This window comes from Phaseolus vulgaris, chromosome 4 (genome assembly GCF_051622355.1).
Source record: "Phaseolus vulgaris cultivar YP4 chromosome 4, ASM5162235v1, whole genome shotgun sequence".
NCBI lineage: Eukaryota > Viridiplantae > Streptophyta > Magnoliopsida > Fabales > Fabaceae > Phaseolus > Phaseolus vulgaris.
Genome location: NC_143501.1, coordinates 44,353,612 through 44,378,521, shown reverse-complemented (window position 1 = coordinate 44,378,521; position 24,910 = coordinate 44,353,612). Strand labels below are relative to the sequence as shown.

At 31.4% G+C, this 24,910-nt stretch overlaps 1 protein-coding gene and 1 pseudogene across 5 annotated transcripts; both read left to right on the top strand.

The window, feature by feature from the left end:
- Positions 1 to 2,278: 2,278 nt before the first annotated feature.
- Positions 2,279 to 10,856, top strand: LOC137838850 (cysteine-rich receptor-like protein kinase 34; annotated as a pseudogene).
- Positions 10,857 to 15,433: 4,577 nt separating this feature from the next.
- Positions 15,434 to 23,064, top strand: LOC137837718 (cysteine-rich receptor-like protein kinase 19). Of its 5 annotated transcripts, none has more exons than XR_011085507.2 (7): positions 15,434 to 17,113; positions 21,334 to 21,471; positions 21,577 to 21,698; positions 21,762 to 21,972; positions 22,070 to 22,195; positions 22,402 to 22,558; positions 22,672 to 23,064. XR_011085507.2 is itself a non-coding variant. In XM_068646818.2 (7 exons), exons 1-7 carry the CDS (start codon positions 15,562 to 15,564, stop codon positions 22,990 to 22,992), a joined length of 2,739 nt encoding a protein of 912 aa, XP_068502919.2. In that variant the 5' UTR covers positions 15,434 to 15,561; the 3' UTR covers positions 22,993 to 23,064. The 5 variants fall into 5 exon arrangements, 1 of the variants encoding a protein (XP_068502919.2); XM_068646818.2 differs by having other exon boundaries at positions 22,070 to 22,307; XR_016520634.1 differs by lacking the exon at positions 21,762 to 21,972 and having other exon boundaries at positions 15,435 to 17,113; positions 22,070 to 22,307.
- The last annotated feature ends 1,846 nt before the right edge of the window (positions 23,065 to 24,910 follow it).

Genomic DNA, 24,910 nt, shown 5'->3' with positions numbered 1-24,910 from the left:
GTCTTAGAAAATCATCTTCAACTTCTTCGTTCTTCCCTCTTAATTGAAGCTTCATTTCTCATTCTTTTTTTGTTATATTTGGTATTCATTTTTGTTTTCCCTATTTGATTTTTCAAATTTGGTTTTCATTTTCTCCATTTCTCATTTCCAGAGTTGCAGTGCGTTTTGCAAGTTCATGCTTCAGGTTGCAAGTCCATGCCTCAGGTGATGAAAATCATCAAGCCTCGAAACATTTAGCCAAGAAGATTGGAAGAAGAGAAAGAAAACTCTCATCTCAGAGGGAATTAATGTTGTCTGCTCTTTCATTTTTATCTAGTTTTACAAACATTACACAAAGTAGTATAGGCTTTATTTTAGGCTTGTATTTGAGTCATTTTTTTGGGCCAATTTTCATAGGTCATGTATTGGGCCAATTAGAGTAGGATGTAAATAGAAAAAAAAGAGTCTAGCTAGAGTTACAATTGAGCCTCCTTGGACCCAATGCAACTCTAGACCATCTAGGATGCACAAATAAATTTCTAGAGTGCAAATAGAAAGAATGGAGTGGCAAGGAAGGCCTGAAGGTCCACATGTCATCTCCTTAATGGAGAAGATTCTCTCCAATTAGAGGAGGACACTTGTCAACCTCTAATTTGAGAGGATTTGCTCCAATTAGAGAGAATCACTTGTCCTTCTATGAGTGGAGATTTTTTAGGGTTAAAGCTTGCACCTTGGTTGCCCATAACACTATAAATACAAGTGTTAGCCCCCTTGAAAATGAGATTTGAATTGATAATGAAATGTTTCCCAAGTTGCTAGCTCATTTGTCTTCCAATTCTCACTCTCAAGTTTGCACTTCTATTAATGTTTTGCTTGAATTTTCTTAGAAGTTGGTCACACCTCTTCTAAGCCTCTACTTTCCCTCTTCGTTTCATCTTCTCCACACTTTCATTTAGCCATTGATGTCATTTTCAAGTCCATTCTTCCGCAACATACAAAACTACAACAAAAAAAAGCCAAAACAAGCTAGTTTTGCATCATAAGGTTTCTGCTCAAGGATTGAATACCAACTCATGGAACACTGTCTCTGATTAGTCTCAGGTACATTCTTCTCTCATTGTAATAATTTTTAGTTTTTTTTTTTATAACGTGTTCTTCGTGTCCGAGCTTTCTTTTTCTTATAACTGTTCTTCAATGTTTTTTTATAATTGTTTGCGAAGGGTTTTGACTTTGATAAGTTTTGTAGTGTAAAATTTGTGTAATCCTTTAGGTTTGTGAGTAACAAAGAGATTAAAAATTTGTGATGGCTTCTGTTGCCATCATATGTGATGGCCTTCATTCAAATGAAGTATGAAGTTACTTCATCAATCATCTTCGAACGATGTGGTGCAGTTGTTGTCACTTTTCCCTATGCTCTCTCCCATGTTAGAGTCATATAAAAATGACATAACAATGGCGTATTGCGCAATTGTTTTTTTCCATAATTTTTATCCAAGAATTTCGTAGTAAATGATTAACTCTGATTTTTGAAACCCAAGAGAGAAGGTGTCAAGAACCATCTTAACTTTCTATTGTTGGTTTCTAATAACAAAACCTTAAATTTCAGCATTCCCTATCTTTGAAGGGGCATGCATTTACTTTTATGAAGGGAATTTGTTAGCATATTTTAATGAATTAGAAGAACTCTTAAAATGGTTATGGTTTTCTATTTCACATGAGGTATCAAGCAAACACATGTTACCCTTACAGTCAAAACACACGCTTATAAGATTGTAGTTCTTGACACCTTGTTTTGTGGAAAAGTTTGGAAACTAGTATGATCCATGGTTCAAATAGTTCATGACGCTAAATTAGTCATTTATTAGAAGTTTATAGGACCTGTGTGGTGTTTGAATACATAATAGAGATTAGAAGAGAACAAAGAATGTGAGATAAGATGATAATTGTGATATGATAAAATAGTGCTAGTAAAAGAATATATATTTATTTTTTAATGGTGAAGGAATTGAAATTTTGTGTTGAATGAAATTGTTTATATATGTGATGAAAGAAGGAGCACTGGTATCCTTCACCTATTATCGCAGATTGTGAAAAATTAAACATGGTGAAAATGACTATCTGGCCCAATCATAAAATGACATAGATTATTTATAAAATAAATAAATTTTAAACATTATGAATTTATATATCATGATCAACTGACTATACTTTATTTGTGTTAATTATTTTGCACAAAAAAGAAAAGTACACTTGCGAATAATGATCTTAATTATTGTACCCATGCAATGATACTCTTCTTTTTGGCTACTATTTGATAAAGAGCAAAGGAAGAAAAAGTGTTAAAACTATTCTAAAAGAAAATTGTAAGTATTGTTAAAAAAACATGTTAAACTTATGCCTTTTAAATTTCAGAATATTTAACATTTGTTAATTTTACAATTCAATTTTGTATACTTTATTCAGTTGGTCATGAAAGTGTCACTTTGGAGCCTTTGCAATTTAATTTGGTAGTAACTAAAGTCGCAACAAACAACTTTTCAAGTGAAAATAGGATCGGAAAAGGTAGATTTGGAGAAGTTTATAAGGTGATTAAATATGACATATTAGTTTTTTGTTCATCTTTTCACCTAAATGATGATTTGATTTTTGGGGTATTCTCCTTGATGGTCGACAAATAGCGGTAAAAAACCTCACAAAAAGCTCTAAGCAAGGTGCAAATGAATTCAAGAATGAAGTTTTATTGATAGCCAAACTTCAACACATAAATCTTGTGACATTCATTGACTTTTGCCTTGAAGACCAAAACAAAATACTTATTTATGAATATGTGCCGAACAAGAGACTTGACTAACTTTTATTTTTTGACTTTTTCTACCCTTAATCTCTCTATCGTTAGTTATTTATGTATAGAATTTGTGTTATATCACTACAAGAAAAATCCATTTTAGCTGCCAACAAAAAGCGAGGGTTATAAAAAAGAAACCACTAGCATGGGTGAAGTCTAATCAAGTTGGAAACAAAAATTAATGTCAAATATTGTGTCCACAATGGAGATCTTTAACTCACACTAAAAATTATTAAAATAATAATAATAAGTTAGCGTCTAGAATAGGGACACAAAATAGAAGAAATGAAAAAAAATATTAAGTGACAGAATAATATTGAGTCTAGAATGGGGACACAAAGTGGATGCAAGTTAAAAATTATTAAAATAATAATAATAATAAGTTAGTGTCTAGAATGAGGACACAAAGTAGATGCACTCAAAAAACAAGTTGCAAAATAATACTGCATCGAGAAGGGGGACACAAAGTGGATGTAAGTTAATATTGTATTACATTTAGCATAGGTTTAGACGACACTAAGGTGACGTGAACGTTTATTGTCATCTTTAACCACTATAAGTTATTTAATGAGAAACAAAAATATTAAAACATTTTTGTTTCACACTTTCATTTTCTCACACTTTCAACTTTTCATTTCTGTCTCACACTTTCAAACTCATAATCCCGAAATTCCTCCCAAAAACCCTACTTTTTCTGTGGCCATTTCGTTCTCCTTAAGTGCATTTTACTCATATTTATGTTAGAATGTATGACCTTAAACGAGAGAGGGGGGGGGGGGGGTGAATTGTTTAAGGGGATTTTCGCAAACTTTGAAGGTATAATGAAATTCAATGCTGAATTACAGAGAAAAGAATCAAGGAACCAAAGAACCAAAACTGTTTTAAGATGATATCAGAAAAACAATCGATTGTTTCGAAACAATCGGTTCACTCTTACACCAAGAGCTACATCCAGTCCCTAGAAACCACTGGGTATTCCACTATGCAATCAAAACCAGATTACAAACACCACACACCAAAGTAGTGACCTTGAACCCCTCAAGAAACACACTACCTTTGGCAAACCACACCAAGAATGTTGATCTTGAACACCTCAAGAACACACAACACTCCTTTGCAACACAACTACAGAAATACAGTAATCAAGGAAGAAGGGAATAGAATACACCTGGGTATTAGAAAGCTTAAAGTTCAGAATTACAACCCAATCCTATTCCACACACTTAAGAATGATCCAAAGCTCTTTCAAATCTTGGAAAAACTGTTTTGATAAACTCTTTCTGTTACTTCAAGATTAGGAGCGTAAAACCACCTTTATATAGACCCACCAAGTGGTCAAAAGCATTTAATAAAGGAGCCAAGTTAGTTAGGATCATTTAAAGCATATTAAAACTGCTTAACATAATTCTGTTAAGGTTTGCAGGAAAACAATCGGTTGTTTTGTCGAAACAATCGATTGTTTTGGTTTGACAGCAAAGTCAACCAAGTTTTTCAAAAACACCTAAGGTAAAACAACCTGTTGAATTTTTGACAGCTTTTCAGAAAACACATCTTTTCAAAATGTTAAAGATTCAAATGAACTTGGATCAACTTAAGGAGTGAATTAACAAGTTTCAAACAACTAGACAACACACACACGCAACAGCAAGGTCTTCAAGCTTTCCTTTTGGATTTGGAGACATCAAAGCATCTTGTTCAACAATCTCCCCCTATTTGATGAAGACAAATCCCTGGTTTGTTTGTGTTGTTGTTTTTGAACTTGAAAGGTCCTGCAAAACAGAATTTGTGCATATACAAAGCAAGTATACCAGCAGGATACCAAGGCACACAAAACCAGTTTTCTGCATAAGCCTTTAAGCAGAAAATCCAGTCAAATAACCATAAAAACCAGTGCCAAAATGAGACTGGTGTGCAGCAGAACTTATGGTGAATAAGAGCATGGAAACAACAAAATTTAAACCATGATAAAACCAGATAACACCATAGTGTAGCAGTAGCAACACAACACATAAAACCACACCATTCTCCCCCTATTTGTCTTCTCAAATAGAATGAAAAAAGGGATACAAACAACATAATTTCCAGCATTGAAAACCAGCATATAGCAGCAACATGATAAACCATAAAACCTGTGTGTTGTAGCAGCACCATTGCAGCAACAAATCTTTGATACCATATCAGAATTGCAGCAAAGATCTATGGTGTATCAGAGCTATGACAGCAGCAAAATCAAAGTACCATAGACCCCAGAAATTTCAGCAAGGAGACCACAATTTCTCCCCCTATCTTTTCTTCATTCAGCAATTCAAGTTGGTCAAATGATTGCTCAAGAGGTGGATTTGGTAGAAATATTCTTTCTTCTGTTAAGAACAAACCTTCCAGATAATCCAAAGATACATTCACAAATATTCATCAACCCCATGATCACCAATGTGGTTGTCACTCATAAAAAGATTTGAATTTCAAGGATGACAAAGAATATATCTCTTTATGATCTAATTCAGAGGCACAAAGAATGCATATTTGACTCATAATGAGTTAAGAAAGAAAATAAACAGTTGTAATCATGCATAAGAAATCATAACAGTTTTATTCAAATGTTCCAGAGGTAAAACAATCGGTTGTTTCGTGAAAACAATCGGTTGTTTTTCTGAGACAGCAAAAAAAATGTTAATTTTCAAAGCAAATCATCTTTCAAAGTGATGGGAAATGCATAATGAAATACATTCATACCTTTGGATTACCTCTAGCATGTTTAGAATCTCATTTGGTCTTATGAAGCCAAAAGCATAGGATGAACATATACAACTTACTTTACAAAGGATGAACATATACAAGTTACTAAGCCTCTCATACCACACTGCCTTGGAGCTTGCTTAAGCCCATACAAGGCCTTTTTCAGCTTGTATACATGGTTAAGATGTTGATGATCTTCAAAGCCCGATGGTTGTTCAACATAGACTTCCTCATTGATGATTCCATTGAGGAAAACACTCTTAACATCCATTTGAAACAATTTGAATCCCCTCAAACAAGCAAAAGCCAGCAGCAACCTTACAGCTTCTAATCTTGCAACTGGAGCAAAGATTTCACCATAATCTATGCCTTGTTCTTGATGATAACCTTTAGCCACAAGCCTTGCCTTGTTCCTTGTGATTACTCCAGATTCATCCAGCTTGTGTCTGAAAACCATTTGCATCCAATGATGTTCTCCACTGAAAGATCCCTTGGAATTCTCCATTCCTTTGGTAGCTCTTCCTGTTGCAGAATTTCAACCGGTTGTTTCGCAAAAACAATCGGTTGTTTTTCTGGACAGCATTTCAGCTTCTCCAAGGTGATGTTCTGCTCATCTTCTTTTGCATGAACCTTTGTAGAACTTTGATCATTCTTCATCATATCACCTGTACTTGAAGGGTCCTATAACACATAATTGATGCATATACAAAGCAAGTATAGCAACAAGATAACAAGACACACACAAACCAGTTTTCTGCATATACAACATTAGCAGAAAAACCAGAAAAATTGAAGTAATCAAGTGCTTTCAAGTGCAGAGAAGCAACAACATAATGCATCAGTTTTAAAGCTAACTATACAACCAAATCAAGCATAAACTTCTCCCCCTATTTGATCTACAAATAGACAATGAGAAGGGTTGTACAAAGCAGAAATAAGAATGATAATAAAGTAGTCCAGCAGTATAAACAATGATGACATTTCAAGAATAGAACATGACATAGAGTTTTCAAGAAAACAAATGGATATAACTTTTATTATCAAATTTTAAGGCACACTGAATGTATATTTGTCCAAAAGCAAGATTTGAAAAAGAGAAATGGTTTAATCATGCATAAGCAAACTTGACAGCATTATACAAAGATGCCAGAGGAAAAACAATCGGTTGTTTTACTGTGACAGCAAAAAGAACATTTTTTAATGCAGTATGCAATTTGTTCATACCTTTGCACAGAGAACCCCAATAGATTCACTTAAAAGGAAGACTTTGAGATGTTCATATGGTCACAAGGCACACTTACATAAATTGAGAAATGAAAATACACATACTCTCTTTATTCTTGAAGTTTCTCTTTTAAGCACCCACTATGCATGTGCCAAGATGTCTCTTGACTTTCAAATAACCTTGCAAGACATATACAATTGAAAGTGTAGGTACAAAGATTGTCTTTGCTCTTGATATTCTTCCCTTTAGCAGTCATTCTTCAAGTCCAAAAATGATTCTTGGCTGCCAAAGATCCCTACAAGCAAAGATTAAGAAGCAATATTTGGTCCCCTTATGAATTTGGGTCCAATGATGTTAGTAGGAGCCTTAGGAACCTTAGAAACCTTAGGAACCCATTTCACAATACCTTTAGGAACAGAAAACCTTCTTACTCTGCAGAATCTAATAGTGTGGCCCCTTTTCATGCAGTAATGACAAATTTCAATCGGTTGTTTCGATAAAACAACAGGTTGATTTTCAAAGAAACTTGAAAAGGGTTTTGAAACATATTTGTTCTTGCTGTTTGGATTAAACCCCAACCCAGCCTTGCCAAAAACACATTTTTGAGAAGCAAGAACAGTTTCAAGATTGGATTGGCCTTTGGAAAACTTGTCCATGGTTTTTAAAAGATAGTGAACCTTCTTTTGAAGAGATTCACAATTTTCACAAAAGCTAGAATCACACTTGCAAGAAGAGTTTTTGTAAATCATTTCCAAACTTTCAAAATCTGTTTTTGAATGGTTCAACTCTTCTTCCAAAGTCTTGACTCGATTTTCCAACCAGTTGTTTAAACCTTTCAACCGATTGTTCAAAATGGCCAACCTATTAGCTTCTTCATGAGTCTCATTGAAGGCCTCAAGAAGTTGGCTATAATTTTCAACATTAATGGAAGAGCTTGAACTTACACTGCTTGTGTCACTTTCTTGTCTTGTCATTTGACATAAATTTGCTTCTTCTTCATCACTTGAAGAGGAGCTTGATGAGTCATCATTATAAGCTCTTCTTGATTTTCCTTTCTTCTCATGCTTCTTGAAGTTTTTCTTCTTTTTGTTGGGACATTCAGTTTTAATATGACCCTATTCACCACATCCAAAGCATGTATATTTGTTAGTGTTAAACTCAGTAGGTTTCTTGTTATCATACCTGTTGAATGAGTCACTTTTGTTGTTTCTCTTCTTTAGGGACTTGCTGAATTTCTTAAACAACAACCTAAATGTTTCTTCTTCACTCTCATCACTTGAGTATTGACATTTTTTGTTCCCAGCAGCTTGACTTGATCCAAATTCTTCTTTTGTCATAAGACAAACCTCCTTTCTGGATTCTGAAGAGAAAGATTCAGCAGAAGATTCTTCTTTGTCCATCAAGGCTCTCCTTGGATTCTTGTGATACTCTTCAAGGGTATTCCACATTTCTTTTGCAGAACTACATTCTGAAACCTTGAGCAATTCATTAGACTCAAGTGCAGATACAATGATGTGCATAGCTACACAATCAAGATGTTTTATTTCAGAAGAAACATTTTCAGATATAGGCATGAGATAGCTATTTGTAATAACATTCCATATTTTTCTATCTATAGATTCAACAAAGAATTTCATTCTAACCTTCCATATTTGATAATTCAGTCCACAAAACAGAGGTGGCCTGTTAATTGAGGCACCCTCCCCAAAAGGTAGTTTTTCAGCCATAGAAAAAGATTTAGGATCAAAACTTGAATATCTTTCAAGAACCAAGCTCTTGATGCCAATTGTTAGAATGTATGACCTTAAACGAGAGGGGGGTGAATTGTTTAAGGGGGATTTTCGCAAACTTTGAAGGTATAATGAAATTCAATGCTGAATTACAGAGAAAAGAATCAAGGAACCAAAGAACCAAAACTGTTTTAAGATGATATCAGAAAAACAATCGGTTGTTTCTTCGAAACAATCGGTTGTTTTTATTTGCAGTTTATAAAAACAACTTAAAAACAGAATTTAAAGAGTTAAGGGTAAGAGAAAAGCACGCAAGCAATTTATACTGGTTCACTCTTACACCAAGAGCTACATCCAGTCCCCAGAAACCACTGGGTATTCCACTATGCAATCAAAACCAGATTACAAACACCACTCACCAAAGTAGTGACCTTGAACCCCTCAAGAAACACACTACCTTTGGCAAACCACACCAAGAATGTTGATCTTGAACACCTCAAGAACACACAACACTTCTTGGCAACACAACTACAAAAATACAGTAATCAAGGAAGAAGGGAATAGAATACACCTGGGTATTAGAAAGCTTAAAGTTCAGAATTACAACCCAATCCTATTCCACACACTTAAGAATGATCCAAAGCTCTTTCAAATCTTGGAAAAACTGTTTTGATAAACTCTTTTTGTTACTTCAAGATTAGGAGCGTAAAACCACCTTTATATAGACCCACCAAGTGGTCAAAAGCATTTAATAAAGGAGCCAAGTTAGTTAGGATCATTTAAAACATATTAAAACTGCTTAACAGAATTCTGTTAAGGTTTGCAGGAAAACAATCGGTTGTTTTGTCGAAACAATCGATTGTTTTGGTTTGACAGCAAAGTCAACCAAGTTTTTCAAAAACAGTTAAGGTAAAACAACCTGTTGTTTTGAAAAACAACCTGTTGAATTTTTGGCAGCTTTTCAGAAAACACATCTTTTCAAAATGTTAAAGATTCAAATGAACTTGGATCAACTTAAGGAGTGAATTAACAAGTTTCAAACAACTAGACAACACACACACACGCAGCAAGGTCTTCAAGCTTTCCTTTTGGATTTGGAGACATCAAAGCATCTTGTTCAACAATTTATTCCTAAGCAATGTCCCCAATGGTGAATATTTACTCACATTTGTTTTTTCACGTAGTGTCTCCAACGGTGAAACTAAGTTTAATTATTGTTGGAGATCTCACATCGACTAGAAGTTAGGACATTTCGTAGTATATAAGTGGGTGCAAACCTCACCTTATAAGTCAGTTTTATGAGGTTGAGTTATGCTTAAAGTCCACTTTTTAATATGATATCAGAGCCATTTCGAGCCTATCCTAGCAATTGTTTGTTGGGCTTATCAAGTCACTCGCTATCGAGCCGTTATCGAACACCCACAATATATAGTTCCACACACGAGTTTGTAGCTTCGGTGTGAGGGTTGTGTGTTGGAGATCCCACATTGACTAGATATTAGAACATTTCATAGTATATGAGGTTGAGTTAGGCTTAAAGTCCACTTCTTAATAATTATTTAATTTTATATCCATTTTAGTGTCTTCCAAACCTACGCTATGGTAAAATAATATATTTTTCTTTATGTAGGCTTAGCCAACACTACCTTGTAAACTTGTGTCCCATTGGAGATTGTCTCTAATGCATAGTCACCACAAGATTTGATTTCATTTCTATTGGGACGCTAAGTCCACACTTACCCCATGTAGCGTCTCTCTTTTGCTCTTTGCGTCTCTCTTTTGGGGACTCTACCATCATTATTTCTTGTGGTGTATATTTTACACTTACATCTCTCACTTGAATCTGTAGATCCTTAACAAGCAAATATGTTAAGGTGGTATTAAAGATATAACATAATTGGAGGGATTGCTTGAGGAATTATATATTTACATGAATATTCTCAACTCAAAGTCATACATCATGATCTTAAATCTAGTAATGTTTTATTGGATGAAAACATGATTCCAAAAATTTCAGATTTTGGTTTGGCTAGAATTATTGAAATACATCAAGATCAAGGGAGTACAAATAGAATTATTGGAACATAACGTTTCAGACAAAAAAAATTCCCTATCATTTCATCTTTACTTCTCCACAAAATATGTTTTGACTATATTAATATTTTTGTAGTGGTTACATGTCTCCGGAATATGCAATGCTCAGACATTTTTCAGAAAAGTCAGAGTTTTCAGTTTTGGAGTAATGATTTTAGAAATTATTACTGGAAAAATGAATACAAATTCTTATGATCAACCACATAGTACCGGTGACGGCCTTTTAACTAATGTAAGTATATCATAAAAATAGGAATTGTTGTTCTTGACATCTTCAATCATCATTTGGATTGATTCAATTACAATGCTAATTTAGAATTTTAATTCAAAATTTGTTAGGTTTGGAGATGGAGGGATCAAACTATGTGCATATTAGACCCCACTATTAAAGAAAAATATTTTAAACAAGTAGTTATTAAATGCACTTTATTATGTGTTCATCACAATCCTAATGAGACCAACAATGATGGAAGTTGTTTCATATTTTAGCAACAATCCTTTGGTTGAATTGTGAGATCCAAGATCTAGATGAACCTTCATATTTCTCGCATAGAAGAATGGATTCAAAATCATTTCCACCTTCCAAACAACCATTTCCACCTTCCAAACAACATACCAATGACACATCACCCCATTTTTCATTAATGAAATGCCAACGAGTCAATTTCTTCTTCAATAATAAATTATTTTTCTTAAATTTCAAGTTTCTATTGAATTAGTAATTAGTTATATGTAATGGTCTTATGTCGTTTAACTCTATCCGATTAATGGTATTTACTTCTAAGAAACACTCAATTTAGAAAAGAAATATCCGATTAATGTTATTTACTTCTCAGAAACACTCAATTTAGAAAAGAAATACTATGATATATTGAAATCTTGGTATCTTTCATTAGCCAATGTAACCTATATGACATGTAGTTAAATTTTATTATATAAATTTACTGTGCTAATTTTCTTTATTGATTTAATCCTTTATTTATTTTGAGCTTTCTAGTGAATAAAGTTTTTATATTAAATATTTTCAGGATATATAGTAATAAAATAAATTAATATGCATTATTGTTGAACATAAAATTTTAAAACTAAATATTATTTTTAATCCTTTTTATGTTTTAGTGTTTTTGTATTTTGGTTTATTAAATTTTATAAGTTTTAATTTGGTACTTTATGTTTTTTCTAAATTATTTTTTTTAATAAAAATGTTAAATAAGTTATAAGAGGTGAATGCCATGTCTATTAATCTATTTAACGTTTTAATTAAAAATGACTAAAATAAGTTTTCAAAAGCATAAATTAAAATATTTAAATATTTTAGCTTGTGAATATAATGAAAATATGCATTCTTAAACTCTTCATATTTAACAAAAAGGTTTTACTAATGTAGTATTGTTAAAAAAAATGTTGTTACAAAATGTTGAGATAAAATGTAAAGTAATCATGGAATAAAGTGGTGTCACGAAATTTTTATGGTGAAAATTTTGACTTTATGAAGATTAATGGTTAAAAACACATTCTGAAAAAAACTTTTCTGTTGCTAAAAAAATGAAAAATCAATATAAGTTGAAAATAGAGAGGAAGAAATTCATCACAAAAATTGTTTAATCATTTAAGTAAGAACATGATCTCCTTCATCACAAAAGAAAATCACGAAACAAAAATTAATTTTAGAAACCAAAATAATTAGCTACTATATTAATTAAATTATAAAAATCATTTTATAAAATAAAAAATTATTTATATCTAATTTTGATTCTATTATTAATAAAATTTTATAAAGTAATTTCTAAATTAATATTTAACCATTAGCTATCAAGGTTTTAGTTATTAACTACTTTATATTTTAAATTAGTATGATTAGTCTTTTATAGACTAATTTACAATCTAAAATATTAGTAGCTAAAACCTTGGTAACTAATTTAAATACCAATTTAAAACTATTTTATAATTTTTTTTATTAATAATAGAAATCATTATAGATACCAATAATTTTTTAATCACTAAATTAATATTTAATTTAGTCTATAGTGACTAATATTTTTAGTTTCTAAATTTAATTATTATTTAATGTTTTTTTATAGTGTTAAGCGTAATTTATTTGTATGAAAATGTGTTCATTGAAGCGGGAAGTAGATTTTTGGTGCCGGTAACAAATACATATTTTTTATCCACTTTTGTGTATTTTTGTGTTTTTAATATTTACCTATTTGGTGTGTTTGTTTTTGTATTGTTTTTACTGTTCATCTAATTTTTTAAAAATCATTAAAAATAGTGGGTCTTTACATTTGATATAATATTCATAGATTTTGAAATATAGAAAGTTAAGGTATAAAACTTTCAAACATTCGTAACTTTTGATAAAAAGCTTAGATCGAAAGACAATAAAAACAAAAGTTATTTAGAATGAAGAGAGAAATCTCTCCTCCAATCCCCTAGAATTGGGTAACCAAAATTTCTTCATTTACTATAAGTTTTATTTTATTTTATTAGTAATTTTGAACATTTTTCTAGATTTTTGGCATTTAGTTTACATATAAATACTTGTCCAAATTTCTAAATTTTTTTGTGTCGTTTCCTTATACCTAATAAAAAATTATCAAACATTTACATCTTAGATATTTCATATTTCCATATTCAAAAAATGTATTATGTGATTATGTTATTTTGCATACTATTCTCATTTGTGTTTTATATATGCACAATAAAGTTATTATAATTGATATTTCTCTATATTTTAAATTTTAATTTTAAGTTAAAATTAATTATTATTTGAAAAATTCTAAATTCAACATGTCAACCTCATGTTTGTTAGGATAACATATCTAAGATATTGTCCACTTTGAACTTTATAGTTTCATCACGGTTTTATTTTTTAAAATGCGTCCTGAAGGGTTAAAGGGGGGAATGTGTGTATTTAAATTGTCATTGGTCTTGACTTCTAAACAATATGAGACTATTGGATGTGTCAAAACCCCCAACCGAGATCAAAGAGGAATGATGGTTCGTCAATGTTTCAAAATTTGAGTTAACATCATTTAGGTTAATCATTGCATTGAAGGTATTTTTCCCTTTTAAGCTCAGAGTTTTTTTTATCATTTTATCCTCAAAAGACGCTTCAAAGGATTAGGGAATGAATGTGTATTTAAATTGTCATTGACCTTCACTCCTAATCGATATGAGACTTTTGAGCGTATTAGAACACAATCTTTACCAACAAAGGTCTTCAAACCCTTATGACTTTACACTAACACAATAACAAAAGAAAAGAAAAGAACTTAGACACATATAGTCTAATTTGTGTTTTTCCTAGTATTATCAGGGTTACAACCTTAAGGTACAAGGTAATATGTTTTCTATGCCTATATTTATAATATTGGAGTTGAGTCTTTCCTTTACTACTTGTTCACATAACGTCTCCTTACGTCAAATAGTGAGAGTGACTATGACTATGTTTTCTAGTTAATCACCAAAAAAAATTCTAGTAAAAAAACCCAATTTTTTTCTCATTTAACATGAAAAACATAATCAATTTTGGACAAAAATAATTTATAAAAGATGTCAATTGAAAAAATCTAATTAATATTTGTCTAAAATTAGTCTTTCATGAATAATTTATCTTTTTATGAATGAAAACATAAATGATCTAGCTAAATAAATACACAAATATACACTATAAGAAAATTTTAAATAGAAATTAAATTTAGGAAAAAAAATTAGTTACTCACTAAATTAAATATTATTTTATAAACTAAAAATTTATTGATATCTAAAATAGTTTATTTTATTAATAAAAAAATTATAAAATAATTTTTAAATTAATATCTAATTAGTATTTATTTAATTACCAATTTAAAATTTAAAGTAATTGATAACTAACTCAACCCCATAAAACCAACTCAATGAGGTGAGGTTTGCACCCACTTATATACTATGAAAGACTTTAATCTATAGACTTGAACCTGACTCTTATACTATATTGCAAAGTGGACTTTAAGCCTAACTCAACTACATAAAATCGGGCTTAATGAGGTGAGGTTTGCACCCACTTATATACTATGAAAGGTTCTAATCTCTAGTCGATGTGAGATCTCCATTAATAAAAACTAATTAATAATATTTTTAGTTTGTAAAATAATATCTAATTTAATTAATATAAGAATTAATTATTTTTTGTATTTAAAATTAATTTCAATTTAAAGATTTATTTGTGGTGATAGTCGCCAAAAGTAAGAAAATTTTAAATTTCATAATGCTAAGTTTGTCTAGATGAATTTAAAATTTTCTAATTTTAAATAATTAAATTAAATTATTTTATATCTTCAGTTCTTCTAAAATTATCTACCAAAACATCATATTTTATAATATAACACTTTTAACTTTTTATTAAAAATAAATTCTCTATAAAAACAAATTGTAATGAGGCATCCGTGTCCAGTGCCATTCATGAGTGCAACATCACATAGTAAATGCTGTCCTTTTTTTTCATCCATTCATTAATTGACACCACCTAATCCTTTTATTTTCAGTTTAGTGACTTGACTTACTATGCTTTATTTTTTTTCACCCTAATTCAGAATAATATTAAAATAATATTTAAATATAATAATTAAATCACAGTTATGAACTACAAACCCTTGTTTTGTCCTCCAATTACAATGAATGACCTTATTTCCACTGATAATCGTGGGTTCTTAGGTCAATTGGTCAGACTATAAAGACTTTTTAACCCTCTGTGTCAGACATAATAGTACGATGGCCTGATAAAAAAATGAAATTACTGGGAGAGACTTCCATAATGAATGTTGTGTTTTTCCTTCCGTTCACTCATTCTTTCCCACCTTATCTTTTGTTTTCCGTTTACTTGACTTGCCTCATCGTTGACTAACTTTTCCAAACCAAACACCAACACACTTTCTCATCATCATAAAGCAAACACAAAAAATCCAGGAAACATGATCCGAGAGCTAGTGATCACATCCATGGCTTTCTATAGCATTTTCTTCCTCTTAATCCTTCTTAGCTTCCTCACTTTTGCAACTCCTCAGGAAGATGCCAACTCCGACCCTGTCTATCTATACCATAATTGCTCTGGAGGCAAAACTACAGATGACAGCACCTTCCAATCCAATCTCAAGATCCTATTCTCCTCCTTAATAGATAACGCCCCCGACAACAACGGATTCTATAACAACACAGTCTCTCCACAAAATTCCTCGGACTCTCTCTTTGGACTTTTTATGTGTAGGGGTGACGTCCCTTCTCAGCTTTGTCAACAATGTGTCCAAAATGCAACCCAACGATTATCCTTGGATTGCTCGTTGGCCAAGCAAGCTGTGATTTGGTACGATGAGTGCACTGTTCGTTACTCCAACACCTCGTTCTTCTCTACTGTGTCCATCAGACCTAGGCTTGCTCTGTATAACATTGTTAATATCTCAAACAAGGAAAGTTTCATGTCTTTATTGTTCCAGACCATGAACAAAACTGCAGATGATGCTGCTGTTGGTAAAAAGTTTGCTACAAGGGAAGCAAATATTTCTGAATTTCAGAATGTTTATTGTCTAGCTCAGTGTACTCCGGACCTATCACCCAATGATTGCAGAAGGTGTCTAAGTGCAGTGATAGGGGATCTTCCATGGTGCTGCCAAGGGAAGCAAGGAGGGAGAGTTTTGTATCCAAGCTGTAATGTTAGGTATGAACTCTACCCTTTCTATCGCTCCATTAATATTACTTCTACACCAGCGTGGGTTCCTGCATCAAAATTTGGATATGCAGATTCAAGATTTTCAGAAGATCCAACTTATCTAAACCACAGTTGCTCAACTAATGTAACTGCTGACAGCACTTTCAAAATGTATCTAGAGATCCTCTTCTCTTACATGTCTTCCAATGCCACTAATGGCAAAATCTCTTACAAGGGCGGTGTGGAGAATACTGTGAATGGGCTCTTCATGTGCCAAGGTGGTCTCCCATCTCGGCTTTGTGAAAAATGCGTCCTCAATGCAACCCACCTAATATCCTTAGAGTGCAATGCGTTTCAAGAGGCTGTAATTTGGTACAGCCACTGCATGCTTCGCTATTCCAATCGCTATTTCTTCTCCCAAGTGGAAAAAAGTCCAACTTTTCAAATGTTGAACGCCACCAGTGCCTTCAGCCTCGCCCCTGAGCAAGGGTTCTTCACCTTTACATTATCAAATTTGTTGGCTAATCTGGCGAAAGAGACACGGGATAGTGATGAGAGATATTTGATAAAATCATCGAAGTTGAATGATTTACAAACCCTTTATGCACTTAGCCAATGTACACAGGATTTGTCTAGTGATGATTGTAGGGGCTGTTTGGAAGATATAATTGGAAATATCCCTTGGTCTCTCTTGGGAAGCGTGGGGGGAAGAGTTTTGTATCCCAGTTGTAATCTCAGATTTGAATTGTTCCAATTTTTCTGGGTTCCTGACCAACTTCAACGGCCAACATCCGATGATCCTTCTCCATCATCCCATAACGGTAAAGGCTACTACTTAATATATTTTTTCCTAACGTTTTTAAATTATGAGTAAACTCCTATATAACATAACTTTTACTACTTCTAATCCTAAAATCTTAAGAAATTAAGTTATCGTTCTTACATATTATATAGTTTTCACTCACTCATTTCTAGAATTCTTGATTCCATTCTTGAATTCTTTGAATTCCTCATACGAATAATTAGTTAGTCTTAATAGGAAATAGGATAAAAAAGTGAGCAAGTAATTAGTCCCTCAAATCATTTAAAATCATTTAAATTTGTTGGGCTTCACACATAGATAGCTCAACACTTAGTCAAGTTAGCCTAAATTGAAATAAGTTATTAAGAAAGAGAGGTTTTAACTTAGCTTTAATTTATCTTGAAAAAAATTATGGTTATTAAATGCTAGCAAAAGGTCTCCAAATAATTTTTTAAAGATGTTTAAAAACACTTTCACAAACATTTTATGATTTCTTAATATTGTTAAGTGATATAATAAAGAGAAGCCTTCGAATCTCTTTTTAGACTTGTTTACCGATAACTTAAACTATGTCTAGTTTTGTAATATCAACAACAAAGTTCTCACAAAGCAATTAACTAATTAGGATATAATTTTTTATCATTCACACTAAATTAATTTATTTTACTAACCTTACTTTTTTTTTTAGAATATTTAATTATCTAGCTCTTTTTGAAGTCATCAATTGTCTTTGAGATCTTAGAACTGAAAGAAGGAGTGATTCTTTTGGGAACAATAAAGTGTGTAAGGTGTGAGGCATGAGTCAATCAAATTGAAGATGTTTGACAATTGGGAGATGAAGAAGTGAGGTATGTTCCAGAGCTAAAGAGAAATGTTTTTCAATAAGTATGTTTGATCTTATGAGTTTGACAACTAAGATTGAACAATGTATGATAAAATAGTCTAAATGAGAGGTCTATAGTTGTCAAGGGGTGCAAAGAACGATCTTTACATATTTTACATATCAACAATGATTGTGCACGTGTCTGTTGCTAGTCAAACGATGGAAAATAAGGCAAAAGTTATGACACTTGTAGTTGGGGCACATCATTGAAAGGGGTTTGGTGAAACTAGGGAAGCAGAACATGTTAGGAGGTGACAGGTTGGAGGATCTGGATTTTGTGTGATCATTACATACTGAAAAAGTCTCATAAATTAAAGTTTAAGACTAGTAAACATATGTCCATCAAATTGTTTGAGTATGCTCGTATAGATATGTGGGGTCCAACACGAGCTTAGATTTATGGTGGAAAGTCTTATTTCCTCACTATCACTAGTATACTCAAGGAGTGTCTATATCTATATATTGAAAAGTAAGACTGGAATATTTCACATGTTTAAGGAGTGACACATCATGATAAGTAATCAGTAGAGAACCAAACTTAAAGTGCTCAGGACAAACAATAACTTGTAGTTTGTTTCAAGGGAGTCTAATGAGTTTCGTAGGATAAAAGGTATATGGACACACAAAACGGTGTAGGTACACCACAATAGAATATGTTGCCTTAGAGGATGACCGAAACCAATTTGAAGATGGTGAGGTGTATGCTGCTAAGAGCTGGATTGCCGAAGGCCTTATGGGTATAAGTTTAAATAATGTCGATTATATAATAAACAAGAGCCTATCATTTGTTCTAAATTGAAAAACTCCTATTGAGGTATGGAGTGGAAGACCAATAGATTATGACAATTTGAGGGTGTGTGGTTCCTTGTCATTTGCACATGCCAAGAAGGAAAAACTATATGCATGGGCTAAAGGTGTATCTTTACTAGATACATAGAAGGATTGAAGGGGTATAAGTTGTGGAGGTTTGAAACTAGGGAAGCCAAATGCTTTGTTAGCAAGGACATTGCAATCAATGATACTCAAATGACTATGATCCCTAAAGATCCATTTGAAAGGTAAAATGAAATCTCACATTGAATGGAGACTTTTGGTGATGAATTAGACCGTTTAAAGGCGTCAAACGATGTAAACTAACCTTCTACATTTTACTAAAAAAGTCAAGACGTGTAAATTTTGACTTTAGATCTCAGCTTATGCATGGTAGGGGGAGTTGGACAATCAAATATACTCAGAGATTTGGATATGTTGATCTTATGCATTATGTTTTGACAATAACTAAAAAGATAAAATCTTTATAGCCAATAAGCTTTAAGAAGGCTATAAAAGGCATAGAAGGTCAATAGAGACAGGTTGTTATGGAAGAGGATATTGAATCTCTGAAGAAGAATCACACATGGAGGCTTGGGGATCTACCCATGAATCAGAAGTTAGTAGGATGCAAATGAGTGTTCAAGAAGGAGGGAATACTAAGTGTGTAGAGACAAAGGTTCAAGGTGAGACTACTAGCTAACGGTTTTACACAAGTTGGTGGGGGTAAACTATAATGAGATCTTCTCACCTACGGTAAAACACTATTCAATAAGGATTTTACTATCTATTGTTAACTAGTGTAATCTAGTGTTATAACAGTTAGACATGAAGACAACTTTTCTACATGGAATTTTGGAGGAGATTTTCTACATGAAGTAACTAAAAGGGTTCGTGGAAGATTAGGGGAAGGTGTGTCTCTTGAAAAAAAAATATATGACCTGCAACAAAGTCCAAGGTAGTCGTATAAGAGATCTGATGATTTCTTGAGGGAGATAAGATTCCAAACGAGCAGTTATGATAAATGTGTCTACATCGTGAGAATAGAAGAAAGGACTGTACTATTTTTTCTTTATATATATATATATATATATAATATTCTAATAGTCAGTCAATATAAAATTTAAAAAAAGGAGCTCTAAGAAAAATTAAGCTTCGAGATCTTGGTCCTACTAGGAGAATTTTGGGATGGATATATAAAGGGATCAAAATGTTGAAGTATTGTGTCTATCTTAGTAAGGATGCATGAAGAAGGTGATTGAGATGTTTAGGATACGTGAATCTAAACCTATGGATACACCTTTGGAACATCACACAAAAGCTCTTAGTTACCCAAGCACCTAGTTCTGAGGAAGGTAGAAGGGAGATAAAGACTATTCCATATGTTAATGAAGTAAGGAGTATCATGTATAGGATGGTGTGTAGTAGAATCTGGCACATGCTACTAATATGGTTAGTAGGTTCATAGCAGATCCTAGACATACTAAGTAGGAACCTTTGAAATGGGTGTTGAGATATTTGAATGGAACAATATTGTCTATTTTAGTGTATAGACGATCTACCTATAACAAAAGTGCTACAGAAGGGTTTGTGGATGCAAACTATGCATGGGGTTTTGATACCAAAAAGTCACTTTCTTGGTATGTTTTTACATTATTTGGAAATACAATTTGTTGGAATGTTAGTTTGCAATTAGTGGTGACTTTATCTACTACCTAGGTTGAGTATATTACACTCATAGAAGGGATGAATAGGAAAATTGGATATTGTGCAAGACTGTGACTATTCACTGTGATAGTCAAAATGTCATGCATCTAGTTGATCATTAGATTTACCGCAAGAGGACTAAACATATAGATGTTATACTTCACTTTGTAAGAGACTTCGTTGATTCTTAGGAGGTCATAATCGAGAAGATAGTCTTGAAGGAGAATCTTGTATATGTGTTTACAAGTCCTTGCCAAGATCGAGAAGCAAGTAGTGTCTTAAGTGAGTTAATTTTTCATTTTAGGATAAGGAAGGTGATGTGGAAGCTCTTAGGTGGAGAATTGTAGTGATTGACTATAAATCATTATCATTTGATGAAAAGAACAAAGACTGTCTACTAGGGGAGTGTTTAATAGTGTTAAGTTTGGACAAATTATTTAACGTGTTGTTATCTACTAACCCTTGTATTGATTATTTAGGTTATTGTCTTTCTTAGATTCTGTATATAGAGAACTTTGTGTATATATTACACATTATACCTAGTGACAATTCTCTATGTATATAACCTTCTACTAAACAGGTATTTTCTTTCAATCTTATTCTTGTGTTTATGTGTTATTGTTGTTGACCTAACAAATATTTCTTCATTCAAATAGCACATTAAATACATAATTAGAGAATTAGGAATGTTGTGTATTATTTTTATATGTTACAAAAATCAACAATTAATTCTATAAAGTGACATAAGATTATATATAAAATAAATAAATTTTAAAGATTATGAATATATATCATTATCAATTTGGCAATATACTATATTTATGTTAATTGTTTTGCAGAAAAAGGAAAAGCACACTTGCGAACAATCATCTTGATTATTGCAGCTATGGTTGTTTCAACAATACTCTTCTTTTTGGGCTACTATTTGATAAAGAGCAAAGCAAGAAAAAGTGTTAAGACTATTCTAAAAGAAAATTGTAAGTATTGTTAAAAAAAAAGTATGTTAAACTTATTCCTTCTAAATTTTAGAATATTTAGCATCTTTGTTAATTTTACAATTCAATTTTATATCCTTGATTCAGTTGGTCAAGAAAGTGTCATTTTAGAGCCATTGCAATTTAGTTTGGCAGTAATTAAAGCCGCAACCAACAACTTTTCAAGTGAAAATAGAATTGGAAAAGGTGGATTTGGAGAAGTTTATAAGGTGAGAAAATATCATATTAGTTTGGTGTTCATCTTTTCACATAAATGATGATTTAATTTTTAGGGTATTCTCCTTGATGATCGACAAATAGCGGTAAAGAAACTCTCAAAAAGTTCTAAGCAAGGTGAAAATGAATTCAAGAATGAAGTTTTATTGATAGCCAAACTTCAACACAGAAATCTTGTGACATTCATTGGCTTTTGCCTTGAAGACCAAAACAAAATACTTATTTATGAATATGTGCCGAACAAGAGTCTTGACTATTTTTTATTTGGTTTGATGCTTTCTACCCTTAATCTCTCTATGATTATTTATGTATAGATTGTGTGAGTTATATATTTTACACTTACATCTCTCACTTGAATATGTAGATTCTCAACAAGCAATTTTGTTAAGGTGGTCGGAAAGATATAACATAATTGGAGGGATTGCTGGAGGAATTCTTTATTTACATGAATATTCTCGACTCAAAGTCATACATCGTGATCTTAAACCTAGTAATGTTTTATTGGATGAAAACATGATTCCAAAAATTTCAGATTTTGGTTTGGCTAGAATTATTGAAACACATCAAGACCAAGCGAGTACAAATAGAATTGTAGGAACATAGTATGTTTCAAACAAACAAAAAACTCCTATAATTTCATCTTTACTAGTTCACAAAGTATGTTTTTCACTATATTAATATATTTTTTTTTTGCAGTGGTTACATGTCTCCAGAATATGCAATGCTCGGACATTTTTCAGAAAAATCAGATGTTTTTAGTTTTGGAGTAATGGTTTTAGAGATTATTAGTGGAAAAAGGAATACAAATTCTTTTAATCAACCACATGGTATGGGTGACGGCCTCTTAAGTTATGTGAGTATATCATCCATCAATTTTGATAAAAAAAATTAGGTAACATCTTTAATCATCATTTAAATGGATTGAATTGCATTGCTAATTTAGAATTTTAATTCAAAACTTGTTAGGTTTGGAGACAATGGAGGGATCAAACTATGTGCATATTAGACCCCACTATTAAAGAAAAATATTCTGAACAAGAAGTTATTAGATGCACTCAAATTGGTTTATTGTGTGTTCAGCAAAATCCTGATGCAAGACCAACAATGATGGAAGTTGTTTCATACCTTAGCAATCATTTGATTGAATTGCCAAATCCAGACGAACCTGCATTTTTCTTGCATGGAAGAATGGATTCAAAATCATTTCCTCATTCCAAACAACATAGCGATGGTTGCACTCCATTTTCCATTAGTGAAATGCCAACGAGTCAATTTCTTCCTCGATAATAAATTGTTTTTCCTAAATTTCAAGTTTCTATAGAATTATTAATTAGTAATATGTAATGGTCTTATGTCGTATCCGATTAATGTTATTTACTTGTAAGAAACACTCAATTTAGAAAAGAAATCTTATGATATATTGAAATCTTGATATCTTTCATGAGATAGTCTAACCTATGTGATTTGTAGTTATATTTTATTTTATAAACTCACTGTGCTAATTTTCTCCATAACATTTTTTATTATAATACATTCTGTTTACCATACGATAAAGAAATAATTTTTTTCTTTATTTATTTTGAGCTTTCTAGTGAATAAAGTTTTTGTATTAAATATTTTCAGGATATATAGTAACAAAATAAATTAATATGCTTTATTGTTGAACATAGTAAACTTTTAAAACTAAATATTACTTTTAATCCTTTTTATGTTTTAGTGTTTTTGTATTTCGGTTTAATAAATTTTAAAAGGTTTAATTTGGTATTTTATGTTTTCTAAAAATCATTTTAAAAAAAATGTTAAATAAGTTATAAGAGGTGAGTGTCATGTCTATTAATCTATTTAACGTTATTATTAAAAATTACTAAAATAAGTGTTTAAAAGAATAAATTAAAATATTAAATATTTTAAACTCTGTTAGCTTGTGAATATAATGAAAATATTCATTTTTAAAATCTCCCTATTTAATAAAAAGATTTTACTAATGTAGTATTGTAAAAAGAATGTCAGAAAAATGTTGTGATAAAATGTAAAGTGATCATGGAAAAGGTGTCACAAAATATTTATGGTGAAAAAGGTTATTTTGTCAAGATTAATGGTTACAAACACATTGTTACAAATAATTTTATGTTGCTACATAAAATCAATATAAGTTATAAATAGTGATAAAAAAAAATTACAAGAAAAATATGAAATAGAAATTAATTTTAAATTACAAGAAAATTATGAAAAAAATAATAATTTTAGAGATCAAAATAATTAATTACTATATTAACTATTTTATAAATTAAAAAAAATTATTGATATTTAATGTAGTTTTTATTGTTAATAAAATTTTATAAAGTAGTTTCTAAATTAATATATAATCATTGACTACCAAGGTTTTAGCTATTAACTATTATATATTTTAGATTAGTCTATATTAGTCTTTTAGAGACTAATTTATAATCTAAAATATTAATTAGTAGCTAAAACCTTTATAGAAAATTTAGATACCAATTTAAAAATATCATTGAATTTAAGATACCATTGTCTTGAAACTTGTTTAAGTCCTTATATTGACTACCAAAGTTTTAGCTACTAACTACTATATATTCTAGATTACTCTATATTAGTCTTTTAGAGACTAATTTATAATCTAAATAATTAATTAGTAGCTAAAACCTTTGTAGCAAATTTATATACGAATTTAGAAATGTCATTGAACTTAAGATACAATTGTCTTGAAGCTTGTTTAAGTCCTTATATTGATTTCTTAAGTTTACACATCATGTGTTCCTTTCCTTTTTCAATGAACCCCACGGGTTGGTTCCTCTTCTAAATTATTGTTCAAAAAGGTGATTTTAACATTCATCTGATGCAACTCAAGATCATAATGAGCTACTAATGTCATGATAATTATGAAGAAATATTTCTAGAAACAGGCGAAAATGTTTCCTTATAATCAACGTCATCCTTTTGAATAAAACCTTTGGCAACAAGTTGAGTCTTGTAACGTTCAATATTTGCCTTGAGAGTCACATTTAGTATTTAAGACCCATCTACACCCAACTCTTTTGCATCATTCTTGAAATTTCATAAGGTTCCATACATGATATTGTTCCATTTGTTTAAGCTCATCTGTCATTGCATCTAACCATTTATCAGAATTATCACAATTGATGGCTTCTGAAAATGAAACTAGACATTATCAATGGCTAAGTCA

Excerpts from the sequence above, each read along its gene's own strand:
- LOC137837718 (XM_068646818.2), top strand. The coding sequence starts at position 15,562 with ATGATCCGAGAGCTAGTGATCACATCCATGGCTTTCTATAGCATTTTC. Across the intron at positions 22,308-22,401 it reads AATAGAATTGTAGGAACATA|TGGTTACATGTCTCCAGAAT; the intron begins GTATGTTTCAAA and ends TTTTTTTTGCAG. Across the intron at positions 22,559-22,671 it reads GTGACGGCCTCTTAAGTTAT|GTTTGGAGACAATGGAGGGA; the intron begins GTGAGTATATCA and ends AAAACTTGTTAG.